Genomic DNA, 18,842 nt, shown 5'->3' with positions numbered 1-18,842 from the left:
AATTCGAGTCTTCTGGCAGACTCGTGTTCAGGTAGAGGGTGAAAGGAGTGCGGAGAGAGAGTGGGAGGAGGCGTTGGCCGAGTGTCATTTGAAAACAAGGAAACTTGAAATACGAATAGAGCATAACCAGTCAAAAACATCGTTATGCTACACAACATTAAAATACATGTTATCAAAAACCTTCTTTTGGCCAGTACAGTGCATAGTTGTCTTTCAATGTTCGTGAATCTGGTAGGTCTCTTTACCCTAGGAAACTCCATCCTCTAGTTGCTGCACGCGGTGGTAGTTTGATTCTGCCAGGGAGTGCGCTCTGTTCAGTCCGGGGTAACTCCCTTGGACCAACCAGAACCGTTGACCTAAACGTCCCCAGTTGCACTCCCCAGACTTCAACCGCGACCCTAGCAGCAGAACCGGATGGCGGTTCGAAAATCAAAAATGAGCAAGTTCCCTGGGCGAGAGAGCTGAAAAATCAAAAATAGTTCTTAGGGGAAAGGAAATTCACATTAGTTTGCCTTTTATTAGTCTCTTTGTCTAGACCTTAGATTGTATCGTCGTTTCCCAGGTACGGTGTGGTCTTCAAACAATGTCTCAGGTTCGGTAGTGTCCAACTGCATTGACGGTGGCACAAGTCCTTGTAAAATATGATCACTCTCCTTTTCGGTACCAGTTTCTTTTAAACGTGCATCGCTGAAAGGGATGAAGCGAGGTATGGATTCTGTCTCAGAGTCGGCAAGTCCTTCATTGACCCACCGGTCGTATGGGAGGGGTAGAGGGACCCGTTTACAATGGGTCCCGTGCACCCAGTTCTTTTTGCCTTCCACCCGAACGGCTGATCTCGTGGAAAGAAGTACCAGGTACGGTCCGGTCCACCTCGGCTGTCCGTTGTTTGTGCGCTGGAAATTCCGCACCAAGACCCACGTGCCGGGTTCGATGGAGTGACCTGGATCGTCAGAGGCTGGCGGAGAGGAACTGTGAACCTGTTGGTGTAAAACACGCAATTTAGTTGTCAATTCGCACAAATAGTCAAGCAGTACGGGGTGTTCTATTTCGCTGAGTTTCTTTGGCCTTGGCACGCCCCAGACGTTGGCTGGGCGGCCAAACACTATCTCATGGGGGCTAAGTCCTAATCTGGAATGGACGGTCATTCTGGTTGACAAGAGTGCTAGAGGCAAGGCGTCAGGCCATTTAAGACCTGTACAGGCTTGGATCTTGGCTAATTTGAGCTTTAACGTGCCATTGTAGCACTCTACTAATCCAGCTGATTGGGGGTGATTTGCAGCGTGGAACTTTTGGTGTATGCCTAGACACTCACACACTCTCTTCATCACGCGTCCTACGAATTCACTTCCATTATCACTCCAGACGATTCTAGGCATACCGAATCTAGGGAAGAACTCTTTGACAAGGGCTTTGGCAGTTGACAAGGCGACATTGTCCTTAAGGGGGTACGCTTCCACCCACCTTGAAAAAGCGCAAACAACAACGAGCACATACTTCAGATTGTTGCACCTCTCCATGTGGATGAAATCGAGCTGCAAAACCTCGAACGGATACGTTGGAGGCGCAAAATGACCAGCTGGAGTTGAGGGTTCCCTTACCGGGATTATGCTTCAAACACACCATACATTTTCTGACCACATTCTCTGCATATTTTGGGATATTACTATTCTGCCATACTGGGGCCAATAGCTTACATATTCCTTTCGAACTGATGTGCGCAAATCCATGAGCCATTATTACTACTGCAAGTACATAGGCGTTAGGTAATAGCCATCGCTGGTGTTCTGACAATTCGACCCAACAACCATTCGCATCTAACCTACCCTTACTTTCTCTCCATTCATTCACCTCTTTCTCAGTTGCCTCGGCTTGTATAGATTTCACGCTTTCGATGGTGTCCTCACACATTCCCACATCAGTAATCCATCTAGCGGGACCTACAACATACATCCGACTCATTGTGTTCCTTGCAGTCTCTTTCGCAACCTCGTCTGCAAATGCATTCCCGCGGCCAACATCGTCTTGAATCTTTTTGTGTGCACTGCATTTCACAATGGCAACTTGTAGTGGCAAGGTCAGTGACTCGAGGAGCTCATTAACTAGCTGACCATGCTGTATCTTTGCACCATGTGACGTCAGGAATCCACGTTCACGCCACAATCTCCCAAAACTGTGAGCCACACCAAAGGCGTATTGGCTGTCAGTGTACACATTCACTCGCTTTCCTTTCGCCAACACACATGCTCTTGTAAGTGCAATTAGCTCTGCAGCTTGTGCAGAATTGTGGGAAATGCGCGCGGTCTCTATAATGGTGTGTAATGTTGTTACGGCATAGGCTGCAGTCGTATCACCATTTGGCAACTTGAAACATGAACCATCCACCCATAAAGTATCATTGCATTCAGGAAGGGTAGTGTCCTGTAAGTCTACTCTCCCTTTTGTCTCTTCTTCTGTCCTAAAGCAGCAGTCATTTTTATTTATTTTTATTTTAGCGATTTGTATAGCGCCTGGTGACCCAAGGGCATCCCCGCGCTGTAAGGAGATTGTTTATCCTGTAAGGAGAGGGAGGGAGGAGGAATGATTATTTCGGGAATAGGTGCGTTTTCAGTTTTTTGCGAAAGGTCAGGTACCTGGCTTCCAGTCTGAGGGTGCGTGGGAGGGAATTCCATCTCACGGCCGCTTGCACCGAGAATCGTCGGCCTGTTTGCACCTTGCACCGAGAATCGTCGGTCATGTTTATCAATCTCGTCTGTTTCTGTCAGGATGGGTAGTAGCGTAGCGGGGTTGAGTGTATCACACCTCTTTATGTGGATGTGACTTGCTAACAGTGTAAGTTCGTAACTGGATAGTCGAGCGCTAGTGAGATGTTGTGTCTTCGTCCTGTTTAGCAAAATGTCTACTGCATGCGGGACCATAACGATCAGAGTATTATTCATGACTAATCCAGCAGACTGTCGAATGCAGACAGCTGCTGCGGCGGTAGCCCTCAGACAACTTGGTAGGGCTTTAGCCACAGGGTCTAGAGTTGCCGAAAAATACGCGCATGGGCGCTGCTTGTCCCCAAAGTGTTGTGTTAGGACTGATAATGCACAACCTTCCTTCTCATGGACGTATAATGTAAAAGGCTTACTGTAGTTGGGGTTTCCCAACACAGGAGCCGAACACAATGCATCACGCAACTCGTGGAAACTCGTCTGACAATCTTCAGAGCAGGGCATAGGATTGGGCGTGTCTTTACAGAGTAGTGCCAGCAAGGGTTTGGCTAGTAGTGAGAAATTCGGTATCCATTGTCTACAGTACGATGTAATGCCCAAGAAGGCTCGAACCTCTCTCTGTGTCCTTGGGGCACTCAGCTCTGCAATTGCCTGTATTCTTTCTGGTGTCAGTCTCCTTCCCTCCTTCGATAAGATGTGACCTAGGTAGGTTACTTCTTGTCGACAAAATTGTAGTTTGGAAAGAGAGACTTTGTGCTTCATGTCACATAAGTGACGCAATAATGACAACGTGGCTTGTTTGCAAATTTCTTCAGTGTCTGCAGCGATCAGCAGATAGTCTACATACTGAATCAGAGTTGACCCATCTGGCAGAACATTAGTGTCCAGTTGTGTTTTCAGGGCCTGACTGAATATTGATGGGCTTTCGCAGTAGCCTTGAGGAGCGCACTTGAAGCGGAAGCTTCGTCCTCCTAAATTGAATCCAAAAATATCTCTACTCTCCTCAGCAATCGGGATGCTGAAGAAAGCGTTCTTCAGGTCGATCACCGAGAACCAATTTGCTGAAGCTGGAACCATCGTCAACAAGGCAGTAATGTCGGGGACAACTGGAAACTGTGGGATAACTACCTTGTTCACTTCTCTGAGGTCAATCACAAACCTGTACACAGGGGGCTGTGAAGGATCAGTACGCTTTAAGACTGGTAAAACTGGACTGTTACAAACATTTCCTGTTGTTTCTTCGATGACATCTTTGTCAATCAGATCATAAACAATCGTCAACAACGCTTTTTCGCATTCGCTCGATATTTTGTATTGGGGAATACGTGGCAACCTAACGTTGGCTTTCAATGTTATGACATACGGTGCTATCTCCAAACGACCTATATCATTAGAACCATTAGCCCAAAGTATATCAGGAAGACACGACAATTCAGTTGCAATATTTTCTTTGGACACATACATTGGAGAAACGACTTTCTTACCTAAAGTAAGCTGTACTCCCAAGGGAGAACAGTACAAAGTCGCATACAACCTCTTTAGTAAATCCAAACCTAACAAATTTTCCCGCAACCTGTTGTCAAAATGAGGGGTGCTTCTAATTCGCATGGGCCAACAGAAAGGGACATGGGACTAGAGATCGGGTTTCTAACAGGGGCGCCAGAGAAACCTACTGAGACATTCATTTCGCCAGACAAAGGTGCGCCAGGAAGTTTTGAGTGCATAATAGAACTTTTTGTAGCACCAGTATCCATCAGAAATGGCTCTGACACTCCTGAGGTAATTACCTTGACATAAGGTCCATTCTGATCTACTGGAACTGAAACGACTCCCTCTCTTTGTCCATGGCTGTCCTAGCAATCATTACCCTCATTTTCGTGTTCGGTGTAATAGTCGTCAGCATAGTACTGAGCTGACCTAGACGATGCATTATTCTGTTGGTCAAAGCTGTTCATGGAATTCTGAGGCGGAAAAGAAGCTGTGTTCTGGGTGAAATTTCCACGGCCCCTACCTCTAGGGGCATGTTGAACACCTCTTCCCCTTACACCTGAAACGCCGTTTAAACGTCGCGCAAGAGCCGGACAATTACCTTTAAAGTGACCCTCTTCCTTGCAATACGCACATTGATTCGGGCCATACGGAAGACGCTGATGGGAAAACTCGTTTCCTTGCGCGTTTCTCGAATACTGCTGTTGTGGTTGATAATTGGGCTGACTAGCCATACGAGGCGGATAGGCCTGCTGGAGAAGAACTTTAGTTTTTAAATCTTTCGTCTTTTTGTCTGCCTTATCTAGCTTGTCTTTGCGCCTATTTTCATAGTACTGGGCTGTAGCTAAAATCTGCGCTGACGTAGACAGCCCAAGCACTCTCTGAATCTTTTAGTTTAGTACACAGTTCAGGAAGCAAATTATGTACGAATTTGTCTACAAACAATCTTTGACCACCCTCGGTAGCCATATCTTGACCACTATGATCGGTGAAAGTCTCCTCAAATCTCGTGAAAAAGTCAGACACATTCTCATCTTTCTTCTGCTTGCACGCAGATAGCTTGTCCCAGTTTACCCGTAACTCAGGCATTAATGTTTTCATGTACGTGATAATTCTACCGGGAAGTTCGGCTATTAACGGCTCAGGTTTAGAACCACCAATTTGTCTAGCATCTATAGCGGTAATATTAGCCCATGAATCACCTAGTTCTTGGTCATGGTCCGTATGACGAATTTTACTCCATAAAGGATGTGGGACAACATTCCCAAACAACATGTCTACATCCGCTAAATTCATTATACATGAGCTTGCAGTTTGCGATAACTCCTTATAATACCCAGTCGGGTTTTTACGGGGATCAGGTAGTGTCTGCTTGAGCGCTAAAACTTCTGATCTTTTCCAGGGGACATGTACCCATACACGCTGGAAATGTGGCAGAATTGGCGGTACTACATTCGCATCGCCTTCCCTCCAAACCGGAGGAACCTCTCTCATGGGGTACTGTCTCGCTCTTTTCCTACCTGATACGTCGTCTTCGTGCAATGATCTAGAGACGTTTCCCTTACTCCTATAAGAGAGCAATAACTCTATCGCTTTCTCAACATCTGCACCTACAATCATACCTTCATGGAACTTAAAGCGTGTACGCCATAGTTCGTCCATTGTGCATTTGGGATCATTTGTCTTCAAATCTTCGCACAGATATACACACATCTCTTCGAATACGTATCTCTGAGTGGGTGCATTCCATTGACGGAAAACTTCCATAACAGACTGAACATCATATCTAACAGTATCCGCAATCCATTGGCGTGCTAGTTCATTCAGCACTTTTCTTTCCTCGTAATCAGGCAGTTGACTACGTAACTGTCTATCTTCTGTTTTAGGGGTCGTTTTAGGCGACCCGAAGAAAGGTGAAAGCAGACCAGTGACGGTACCTGTCACTCTTTGTCTAATAGAAGGAGAACCTTGCGGAGGGGCAAGTGCATCGGAAAAGACAGGCTGAGGCAAAGAAGAAATCGAGGCCATAGCAGAGGAAGTTGAAACAGTGACAGACGTAGTATCATAGGGAACAGTTGGAGCTGTAGGCAAAGTGGTAGAAGTAGATGGAGTATGTAGCAAAGATGGCAGCCCTTGAGAAGGCTGCGCCGGAGAAGTAGAAACCAGCTGAAGAGGAGCTGGCGTTCGTGCAAGAGCTGGGTTACGTGCGCCGGGGTGCGGTATAGTAAAATGCTTTGGTGGTGCGGTAGCGTCTAACGCATACGGCGGTGGCGAGTGTACTAAGTGGGACATTAACGGATCTTTCTCGGATCTTTCCTCTTGACCTTGTCCCTTATTTGGTAACATCGGGTAACATTTATCTACTGCTAGTTTCTTGCTCCTAAGTATTTGTTCGCTTTCCTGCTCTTCCTCGTTATCCCTGTATGCAACGGCAGCTTGCACCATTGACATACCTCTTTTATTCCTTTTTGCTAATTTTATTTCTTTCTGTTTGGCTTCTTTGCGCCATAAGCGAAAAGAGTCAAACATCGCCGGCCGGGCTTTTTTCTTGAACAATTTGACCTCTAGGTTGTCTAATATTTCGGAGTCAAAACTACCATATTGGGGCCATTTTAAAACACCATCCTTGCGGGTGTATTTTATCCACACTTCATTATATGTGATGGGACCTACGCCATGCTTCACATAGAACTCATACGTTGGAGTTCCAATCGGAGGAACCGGACAAGAATCCTCTAATCGGGAGTCCTTACTACAACCAAGACAAAACAAGTTTCCAAGTTTGCTAAAACCAGGCATCTTCGCTCACTAGTCTAGCTTCAAACTTCAAAGGATTATCTGTTACGATATTTCTTGTGAAAACACGAGTCCTTCGGCTTTGGGGCTTGCAAGTACCAAATCAAAGCGTATCTCAAGGATACCAAAAACTAAGGATCAAACTAAGGACTGGGAGATGCTCCACTTATACTTAACTGAAGTATTTGAAGATTGATGACGTCGCTAGAAGACTCGTCTATCGTTTCGCTCTACCAAGGATCACTGGGTCCAAAACAAGGCGATAGTCAGGGCAGCAGTCCTTCGTAGCCGTCGGGACGCGGGGAACCTTGCAGCAAAGACCTTGGGAACCACGTCGACATACAGGGGTCGCTGAAGTGGCTGGCCGTCCTCTGGAATTTTCACACGAAGCTCCTCACGAACATCTGGCTTGGACCGTCGCCGCTTGATACCGCCCCACGTTGGGCGCCAACTGAGGTGCCGGGTTTTTAAGAACCCGGTGGTGCCAGGGGATAACACCCGAAGACCTCTGAGTTCTCCCTTGTTCTGGACCACAGAAACACGGAGTCTTCTAGTCGCAGTCAGAGATCAAGTTTTATTGGCAGCTACCAAGTAACATGTGTCCTAGAAGCACGACAAGGCGGATCGTGTGTTCAGGAGACTGTTCGTTTTTACAGAACAAGCCTTCTCCTTATATACAGAAATAATAGCTGCAAGCAAGAATTCTTGAGTTTATGATATGGCTGTACACATATTTCTACAATAATACAAAGAGCGAAGTCATGTAGGCACACCCATATTTTAGACGTCCAGTTCGTGATAGATTACCCGGTCAGGCCCGGAACTCCCATCAGATATCGACGAAACCCCAATAAAGAAGGGCACCTCCTAGTCATAAAACTGGCCATAAACAGGGTGCGTGGACAGGTGTGTGTGTGTAGAAAACATGATCTGTACGTGGTGAATGGTCTGTGGTATGTTATGCATTGATGCTATCGTATTCGGCCACTGGGCGAAGAGCTGCCCAACCAGGTTTGGCTGGAGGCAAGGGAGTCAGTTGGGACAGGTCAGGGGAAGTCAGGGAGAGGTGGACGTGTCCTTTTAGATCAAGCTCGACCTTACTCAATTGACTTATCATGAGGGCAAGACACAAGATGGATGCCGTTTACAAAATGGAGTCTGAGGGGTCGGAACGGAAACTACGATTTAGGGGTGTTGGCATTCCTCGATCATGACGCAAATGCATAGGAATGATGTCCTAATCATTACCGGTCTGTTGATACCAAATTCGTCATGGGATATTGATATTTTGTGGCACGGGTATTGGATCTCGATATCGTGATAACAGTAGGGTCCAGAATTTCAGAACCACACAAGGTCGACCCTTGTGGTACTCCAGTCTCTACCCTTCGGTTAGAAGAGTGATAGGGAGGTAGCCAGATCTGTTGGGACCGTTCAGATAGAAAAGACCTGATCCATCCTAGTGCCGTGCCAGAGATGCCGATATCCTCCAGCCTAGATAGAAGCTGGAGGTGGGGCACCATATCGAACGCGGCAGAGAGTTCCAATAAAATTAGGGCCGCTCTGCCGCCTCCGTCTAGGCATTCCCTGATGGCCTCTGCCATCTCCACAAGTGCAGTCTCTGTACTAAAAGAGGTACGGAACCCTGATTGGGCTGGGTGAAGTGCCTCTGAGGATCCCACGAACCTTTCCAGTTGCCGGAATGCAGCCTTCTCGCAAACTTTGGCAAGGGCTGGGAGAAGGGATATGGGCCTGTAGTTAGATGTAATCAATGGATCTGCTGTGGGTTTTTTTTATCAAAGGGAGGAGTTTGGCTTGTTTCCACTTGGAGGGCACCGTTCCTGAAGCTAGGGACTCAATAACCAGGGCAGTGACCATAGGGGTAATAACTTCAGCTACTCCACTCAAGACCCTTGCGGAGCAAGGATCTGCAGGGGACCCCGACTTCAGAGTTTTTAATATGGTCATCACATCCCTCTCTTCAACGTAAGTAAATTTGGTCAGCTCAGCTTTGACCTTTGTTACTTGGTTTAGTGAAGGTGAGGGTGGTTGATTAATTAAAAATTGATCGATTTGCGGGGAAGGTGGCTGATCGTAGGTATTCAAACTATCTTGAATTTTTTGTATTTTCTCAATGAAAAAAGTGGATAGTTGTTCACACCAGCCTGTGGAGATCGGGGCTGGTATCTTCTCTGCTACCGGGGCTGTGAAGCTTTTAACTATGGAGAAAATTTCTCGGCTGTTGTTCTTAGCTTTAAGAATTCTAGCCGCGTAGAATTCCCCCTTAGCTGTTTTAACCGCTGTGTAGTAGCTTTTTTGGGCTGCACGGAGTTCCGATTTAGCAGTGGGACAATAACTTTCTCCAAACTCGCTCTCGCGCCTTACATCCTACTTTTAAAATCTTTAATTGTTCAGTATACCAGGGGGATGAGGGGGTGGCCCTAAGGTTGTTTTTTCCTTTGCTCTCTGGTAGTGACCTAATGGAAGAGTCTATCCAGGATGAAAAATTGTCTACGGCTTCATCCAAGTTTTGTGCTTTCATTGGGGTGGAGTGGGTGAGGGCCTCCACCAAATCCGGAATATTAATTCTTCTAGGGAGTTCCCCAGGCTTGGGTGTGGGTAACACACGGGTGTTGTTAATATCCCAAGAAAAGTGAACTGGATAGTGGTCTGACCATGTGATAGGGTAGGGTGGATCTACCGAGATGTTAAAGTTAGAGTATACCAGATATAAACAATGACCCCCTACATGAGTATTTACAACAAGGGGTGGTGAGGGACAGAGTCTCTGAATTAAGCAGAATACTCTCACCCAGTCAAGAGATCAGGGCTAGATCCAACACCGTTTTTTAGCTCATTGCACCATCCCAGTTTCAGAACCTGGCTGTATGCAAATTAGTCTGTCCCTGGCCCAGTGCATCATGGGAACAGGGCAGACCAGACTACAAAAGCCAATTCTTACACTGGGAAGGAAACAAGCTTCCGGGGACCGGTTTCTGGCATTACAGCCGTCTTCGGCCCGGCTTGCTTGAATCCTGATGGTGCAATGAGCAAGGGACTCATGTCTGAGTATACCCTTCCACGCTTAGGGTGGACAAAAATATTTACAACAAGGGGTGGTGAGGGACAGAGTCTCTGAATTAAGCAGAATACTCTCACCCAGTCAAGAGATCAGGGCTAGATCCAACACCGTTTTTTAGCTCATTGCACCATCCCAGTTTCAGAACCTGGCTGTATGCAAATTAGTCTGTCCCTGGCCCCGTGCATCATGGGAACAGGGCAGACCAGACTACAAAAGCCAATTCTTACACTGGGAAGGAAACAAGCTTCCGGGGACCGGTTTCTGGCATTACAGCCGTCTTCGGCCCGGCTTGCTTGAATCCTGATGGTGCAATGAGCAAGGGACTCATGTCTGAGTATACCCTTCCACGCTTAGGGTGGACAAAAATATTTACAACAAGGGGTGGTGAGGGACAGAGTCTCTGAATTAAGCAGAATACTCTCACCCAGTCAAGAGATCAGGGCTAGATCCAACACCGTTTTTTAGCTCATTGCACCATCCCAGTTTCAGAACCTGGCTGTATGCAAATTAGTCTGTCCCTGGCCCAGTGCATCATGGGAACAGGGCAGACCAGACTACAAAAGCCAATTCTTACACTGGGAAGGAAACAAGCTTCCGGGGACTGGTTTCTGGCATTACAGCCGTCTTCGGCCCGGCTGGCTTGAATCCTGATGGTGCAATGAGCAAGGGACTCATGTCTGAGTATACCCTTCCACGCTTAGGGTGGACAAAAATATTTACAACAAGGGGTGGTGAGGGACAGAGTCTCTGAATTAAGCAGAATACTCTCACCCAGTCAAGAGATCAGGGCTAGATCCAACACCGTTTTTGAGCTCATTGCACCATCCCAGTTTCAGAACCTGGCTGTATGCAAATTAGTCTGTCCCTGGCCCAGTGCATCATGGGAACAGGGCAGACCAGACTACAAAAGCCAATTCTTACACTGGGAAGGAAACAAGCTTCCGGGGACCGGTTTCTGGCATTACAGCCGTCTTCGGCCCGGCTTGCTTGAATCCTGATGGTGCAATGAGCAAGGGACTCATGTCTGAGTATACCCTTCCACGCTTAGGGTGGACAAAAATATTTACAACAAGGGGTGGTGAGGGACAGAGTCTCTGAATTAAGCAGAATACTCTCACCCAGTCAAGAGATCAGGGCTAGATCCAACACCGTTTTTTAGCTCATTGCACCATCCCAGTTTCAGAACCTGGCTGTATGCAAATTAGTCTGTCCCTGGCCCAGTGCATCATGGGAACAGTGCAGACCAGACTACAAAAGCCAATTCTTACACTGGGAAGGAAACAAGCTTCCGGGGACCGGTTTCTGGCATTACAGCCGTCTTCGGCCCGGCTTGCTTGAATCCTGATGGTGCAATGAGCAAGGGACTCATGTCTGAGTATACCCTTCCACGCTTAGGGTGGACAAAAATATTTACAACAAGGGGTGGTGAGGGACAGAGTCTCTGAATTAAGCAGAATACTCTCACCCAGTCAAGAGATCAGGGCTAGATCCAACACCGTTTTTTAGCTCATTGCACCATCCCAGTTTCAGAACCTGGCTGTATGCAAATTAGTCTGTCCCTGGCCCAGTGCATCATGGGAACAGGGCAGACCAGACTACAAAAGCCAATTCTTACACTGGGAAGGAAACAAGCTTCCGGGGACCGGTTTCTGGCATTACAGCCGTCTTCGGCCCGGCTTGCTTGAATCCTGATGGTGCAATGAGCGAGGGCTACATGAGTGGCAGATCGCACCTGTGGAACCATCTGGGCCAGGCTACAAATCTCTTTCAGCTCTTTTACTCCGGGAGCAAGGCTCGTATCCATATGTAAGTTAAAGCTAGTGAAACACACAATTTTAAAATACAATCGTAGCGTACCGCCAGCTCCCGGCTTCCGCCTCAGGACTGGGAGTCTAGTTTCTAAGGACGCTTGTAGTTCAGCGCCTTTTAACAGGGCGGGGGGCGTGGCCTCAAGGGGGCGTGGTCAGCGAGCACGCCGGCGATGGCGGCCGCTAAACAAACAATTACCGCTGCTGCGTTCAAGTCGGCTGAGTGGTATGCGGGCAGTGGGTTTCCACCCTAAATGAGGTCAGGTAGGCTTGGTTTGTTAAAATAAACAAAAAAAATAACAATAAAGCTAGTGAAACACACAATTTTAAAATACAATCGTAGCGTACCGCCAGCTCCCGGCTTCCGCCTCAGGACTGGGATTCTAGTTTCTCTAGTGTCTTCTGTCTTCTCTGTGACGACTTCAAGCAGTTGCAGCCCACATCAGTGCCCAAAATCGCAACGAAGGGTAGCGCTTGGTGTCACCTTTCACCTCCGAGTACAGGATTGCGCAGATGGCCACTTAGGAGCAGGATATGAAGAAAGATTATAGTGACGGCCGGCAGAGCAGCACAACTATGCGGCCATTTTGCCGAGCACCAAGCCACGCCCGCCAATTGACAAGCATGGTTATTGACACCAGGTGAACTTACCATTTTATATTGTGGACTCCATTTATGAGCAATGACGCATGAAGTACACATGTCAAATTAAGCAGGGTTATACTGTGAGATGATCCAAGTTGTTTAGGGTCTTGGATCTGGAGAAACATTTCACGGTTCTATGGATTAAGCACACATATGTTGGATGTGGTGAATATTTACTTTTGTGTAATGTGTAATTTATACTATACGTAATTGTGGTGTATGGTTTACTTTTGAAGCCCTGACAAAGTCAATGGTTCATACAACAAATGATGCAACAAGTATTGTCTACAAGATTGATTGAAGAGGTTCCTGGAATTTTGGAAGCATCTAAAGAAGAAAGAATAAAAGACAAAAAAAGATTACTCATTTGTACAGACATTTTTGATATTGGGCTGCTCAGGGTTATTTTTCTGTTCAAAGTTGAAGATTTGTCCTCAGCATCAATTGTGGATGTAAGTGGCAACCCTTTTTTCCCCTTTGAGCTCCACAAGATATCTTGCAATTTACGTGAGGGTATTTTAAAGTTTGTACAATTTTGTAACCTTGCCATATGATTAATAGAATGCTTTAATAGTGTACTGTTTTTAATACAGCAGTAAAACAACAATGACAAAATCAGTCCAATTCAAATGAACTAAAGATGCTACCCATGTTTCTGAAAATGAAGTATTCAGCCCACTAACTAAGTGACTCGGTAGGAATTGGAAAAAAGTGGGAGATTTGATAAGCTACTTCGTATCCAACAAAGTACAGTGCCTAGTGCAGGTCAGAGTCAGACCCACACAACTTTTGTCAATTTGTCCTTGGATATTATTAAATGTTTCTTACTGAACCCCTCATGTTGAATGATCTATATCGATGCTGCATCAATTTGAAAGAATTATGTTTTACTGATGTGACCGGCTATGTGAATTATACAAACTCGAATTTTTCAGAACAATGTGGCATAGTGATGGGCTTGTATCATTTTTTGAGCTTCTGTTAATGTTAGATCACATGCCCATGGCTTACATGAACTAAAATGTGCACATTTATTGAAGTGCTGCCTTATGCTTCTGGTAATGTTGTGTGCATCAATCATAATACATAAATTGTACATACATTTTGTATTATGTTCTAAATGATTTATAAGAGCGCTTCTGATGGGATCACTGATCACATTCCTGATGTAATGTAATTACAGAATACTAAGATAAGGATTTATGCTGGCGGAATTTCCAGTTTTGTTTTTCTTAACTTTTGTTAAAGTACGTAAATATCTGACATGCAAGACAAACTAATATCAGACTTCACATTTTGCATTTATGTTTTCAAAGAATGTCTGCATTTGGTTGCTGTGGTTCACGTTTAGTCATGATTGATTTTAGGGGAGGAGGAATTGGTTGACGAGACAACAAGGAAAGCAGACGAGACAAAGGAAGAGGAGACATTAGAGAAGTCTGAGGAGACCACAGAGAAGGCTGAGGAGGAATTTTCTAGTGTGGAATCTACACAAATGTAAGACTTTTTCTTTATCTGTCATTAAGTTTGGTAAGTAGACTGTTTGCAGTTCTACAAGGCAAGTGCTCACACCTACACACCGGTCCATTCACTAAATGGAGCTAAAACAAAAGGTGAGCACCTGACAAACAAATCATACATTTGGGTTAATATAGTTGACCCTGTAGATCACTTTGTTAGACTTTTAAGTAGTGACGGTGTTGATACTCACGCCAATAAAAGCCTTTGATAAATGATTAACCATTTTACTGAGAGAGCTAGTCTGAGACAATCACCAGATCATTGATCTTAAAGGTCACTCTCATCTCCATTTTATTTCTAACTAAAGTTGCTTCCCTTAAGCTTCAAAATGCACATCTTCACACAAATGGCAAAATGCAGGGAAGCAAATCAAAGTAAAGATTTAAATGCTCAATTGGAATTTTACTATCAGTGAAATCATAATCTTGTTGTGGCTATATTATCAAAATCTCCTAATGTGACCGTATTTAGTCTCTCTTCAATTGCTCATTCCCTCCTTTTAGGTATCAGAACCTCCTTGATGAAACGTGAAACTGCCTCCATGTGTCTCATAATAGGGAAAATGTTCCTTTTTAGGTTTCGCCTGGAGAACGGAGCGTAAGCTCCGCCTCCAGAGAAATCTCTTGATTTCAGTAAGGACTCTGGAATACGCCCCCCTGTCCCATTGGCTAGCTCCATAAATGGAGGCTAGCCATTGGAACAGAGATCTGTCCGTCATTCACGGACCAGATTCGGGGGCGTTCCCGACATTTTTTCCCTCTCCACCCACTTCTGTTCGTCATCACGGTGGTGGGTGTGTGTTATTTTTTTTTGGGAGTCCGCCTGTTTTCTTCTTTTGCTAAGTGTCTGTTGTTGGAGTTGGCTGCAAGATTCGAGTTCCCACGAGGCGATCAGGTAAGGAGCATTTTGTTTAGAAATGTGCGTGAGCCGTGATCCTTCCCCCCCTCCCGCCGTCCGTGTCCTCTCCCGCCGTCCGTGTCCTCTCCCGCCATTCGTGTCCTCTCCCGCCCCCTCCCGCCGTCCATGTCCTCTCCCGCCGTTCGTGTCCTCTCCCGCCCCCCTCCCGCCGTCCGTGTCCTCTCCCGCCCCCCTCCCGCCGTCCGTGTCCTCTCCCGCCGTTCGTGTCCTCTCCCGCCCCCCTCCTGCCGTCCGTGTCCTCTCCCGCCGTCCGTGTCCTCTCCCGCCGTCCGTGTTCTCTCCCACCCCCCTCCCGCCGTCCGTGTTCTCTCCCGCCCCCCTCCCGCCGTCCGTGTCCTCTCCCGCCCCCCTCCCGCCGTCCGTGTCCTCTCCCGCCCCCCTCCCGCCGTCCGTGTCCTCTCCCGCCCCCCCGTGTCCTCGTAGGTGCTTGTTTAATTTATTTGAGGACCAGTTGCCCAGAATAACAGGCTGCTGAGCCAACGCCGAGGCTCGAACCCGGTTCACCACTCTAAAGTCTGCAGCTCTGCCCCCAGGGCAGCCATACTAGGACACGAGGCGTCTTCCCGGGCAGGGGGCTGGTGACCAGTGTGAAGAATGAGGATCTATGAATCGCTAGACTCGAAGGGAGGGGTGTACATGTCCGGGACAGAACAAATGTAGAATGAGGATTAAGAGATCAAGGGCGGTCGAAAGCCCCCACAATTAAACGTAACAAAGTGAGGGAAGAAGGAGGAATAAATATTGGTATGGGGGAGGGAGGGCAGATGGAAAGCAGACGGAAAGCGGACTCGAGAAAACAATGTAAAATAGGGTATAATAAAAACAATATGAGAGACGACATCCAGCTATACCATTAAATTAATACATATTCGCACTTTAAAGACAGGTCCTGTCACCGGCTTCCGCCTTACAACATGTCCCGCTGTCCGAGGGCAGTCCGCCGGTTAACCGAGGGGGTCTGTCGGGCGATGACCGGGAAAATGGAACATAATCGGGGAAACCGGTTCACAGCTAAACTGTTATCGTGATTTAGCAGCCTCTACAGGGTACTGCCCGTACACGCACCTTAGCTGTGTGTGCACTGTTGCAGCCTTTGCGCTTTGATCGCTGTACACCTTAGCTGCAAGAACACTTTAGCAGTCTGTGCACTTAGATCGCTGTACACCTTGAGCTCCATGAACACTTTAGCAGTCTGTGCACTTAGATCGCTGTACACCTTTAGATGCCTGAACACTTTAGCAGTCTGTGCACTTAGATCGCTGTACACCGTTAGCTGCACGAACACTTTAGCAGTCTGTGCACTTAGATCGCTGTACACCTTTAGCTGCACGAACACTTTAGCAGTCTGTGCACTTAGATCGCTGTACACCTTAGCTGCATAGGACCTTTGTCTGTGCCCCTAACTCGCCTGCACTTTTCTCATGTATGTACACTTGAGCAGCCTGTACGCTTAGGTGCCTGTACACTTTAGCAGCCTGTGCACTTACACAACAGTGCACCTCCGCTGAACGCTTAGCTGCCTGCCCTAGGCGCCCTGGCCGGCCCTACGTCTTGGATCCTGTTCACTCTAGCGCCACGTGCGCCTTGGTTAGTTTCGTATTGCGCCCCTCCCAGCCCCACCCTCCTTTACATTCCAATTAAGACTCGTGTTAGCTTTCAACTGTTATATTTTAAGTTAAATTCAGTAGTCTATTGGAAAACTTCCATAACGACGCGTACGTTTTTGCATTTACCCCGCCCCATTGTTCTGCCAATATTCGAAGTCCTCGGCTTTGTCCCCGAGGCCCTTGAATCACAGCCCTGACGGACATCCGATCCACGAGGAATGACTGCTGACGTGAACCCAGTAGCTACAATGTAACCGCACTGTTACCGTTTGCAAGTACCGTGCTGAGTTGCAGGACCTCTCTCTGTCCTTCCACGCGTCCACAAGACAGAGAATATCCCGCGGGCTTGTGCAAGCAAAATGCACTAATCCCACGGTGTAACGAGAACACGAGAACCCCCAACGTGTGATAGCGTGGCCCGCTCTGCTTGTAACTGATATTCAGCCAGCCACGTATAAAGAATTCTCAGAGCCAACTACATGCGTTCAAAACTGTGATCGTCAACTTTAAAATGAAGCACACTTAAGCCCCCATATGTAAACATACATAATAATATGCAGCTTCCCTACATTTAAACAAAGTCTACAACTCACTCTACGTATATACCTATCCCTCCACATATGCTTATAGAGTACAAAAAATCCACATGTATCTGCTGTGATCTTCAGTTGCACACACGATGTACACACCCATCATACCACATGTACATAAAATATATTATATACAGAAACACTCACATTCCCACATACATGTCTCCCTGCATTCATTCTCAATATATAGATTTCTCCAGGTTTAGGCACAATGCACAGAGATGTCTCCAGACCACAAGTAAACACAATATACAGAACTCAACACATGCAGACACATTTTGCAGATCGTATGCAAATCTAGTATACAAAAACCTCCACGATATGTACACACACAGAAAGCTTAACAAGTGCACACAATATAATATACAGATCCCTTAAATGTGTGTACGTGAGACAGAAACCTACATGCATAGACACCCAGACCACATGTAACCTACATGCAGAGGCACCCAGACCACATGTAAACATAATATACAGTAACTTTCACATGTGCACACAGTGATCGCAGGACATGTAATCATAATGTGCAAATTCCGTCACTTGCAGACACAATATACAGATCTCTCAGACCACAAGTAAAATAAATGCACAGAAAACAACACTTGCAGACGCAGAATACTAATCCCTCCAGACCACATGTAAACGTAATATGCAGAAAACTCCACGTGCACACACGTACAGAAACCTTCACAATGTCTCAGAAATAAATACAGAGCCCTCCACGTTTACACATAAGACACAGAAACCGACAGCCACAGAGCCGTCTACACTACACAGTATACAGGCAACTCTTTGAGTAAACGTAAAAAAAAGATCTCACCGAAATACGCGACCTATTGCATTGCAAATGCTATAGATCTCGCATTTGCGAGAGATTAAGCTATTGGCATTGTAAATGACAACGCCATTTATTTATTTATTTTCAAAACCAACACATAAATAAAATTGTCATTTACAATGCCAATAGCTCAAACTTTTCAAAAGGCGAAACCATTGCATTGTAAATGCTTGTTCATTCTTCTTTCCAAGAATGAATTTACTTTTTTTGCCGGAGTTTAACAAAACCTGAAATTTTATAGTTTTTGGAATGTAGCGTCATGTTTTTGATGTAAGAGAAAAACAATATATGAGACGAAACCCAGGCGATTTCCTAGTAAAGGGTCGAACTGACAGTTATGACTGAACATTGTATTAGAAAGGACACTTTACAACAAAGGACCCAAGTAGTTACATAAAGATTATATCGATGCGCAACAGATCTTAGGAAATAGTTATTAGAGCAGGCATTCAAAGTGAAATGTGCAGTTTAAAATAAAATCTTATTGCTTAATGAGGTAGCTCTCCAAGCAGCAAGCATTTTTCTCTTCAGGCGATGTACCTGATTCAGACATTGTAGGCAGGCATACTTATCTGAATTAAAAGTGTATTCCTGTTTTCCATTTTCCCACTGTATAAAAAGAAGTCTTGGAGCATGATCGCCACAGAGGAATGTGTGTTCCAAATCCTCCCTGGGGGTAGCCCTTTGGAGACCGGAAATCTGCTTTAACAGTGAAAAAATGTTTTTCGGTGTTAACATTTTATAGATTCTCATGCTGTCCGTTATTCCTCCATCTACTGGTTGAATTCATAATTATCTTGTTAGTCCCCCCTTCATAACCACCCCCTCTCAATTC

General features: G+C 46.1%; 1 protein-coding gene across 7 annotated transcripts in view; it reads left to right on the top strand.

Annotated features, from left to right (window-relative positions):
- Nucleotides 1-18,842, top strand: part of ANGEL2 (angel homolog 2) — a 427,641-nt gene that overhangs the window by 321,265 nt on the left and 87,534 nt on the right. For all 7 annotated transcript variants that reach the window (XM_078649760.1, XM_078649759.1, XM_078649764.1 and 4 more), the window contains one exon: nt 13,901-14,030. In XM_078649760.1, coding sequence (XP_078505886.1) covers nt 13,901-14,030 — 130 coding nt within the window. The remainder of the gene's footprint in view (nt 1-13,900; nt 14,031-18,842) is intronic.

This window comes from Lissotriton helveticus, chromosome 6 (genome assembly GCF_964261635.1).
Source record: "Lissotriton helveticus chromosome 6, aLisHel1.1, whole genome shotgun sequence".
Lineage (NCBI taxonomy): Eukaryota > Metazoa > Chordata > Amphibia > Caudata > Salamandridae > Lissotriton > Lissotriton helveticus.
The sequence above is the reverse complement of the archived record's forward strand: the minus strand, read 5'-3'. Positions and strand labels throughout refer to the sequence as shown.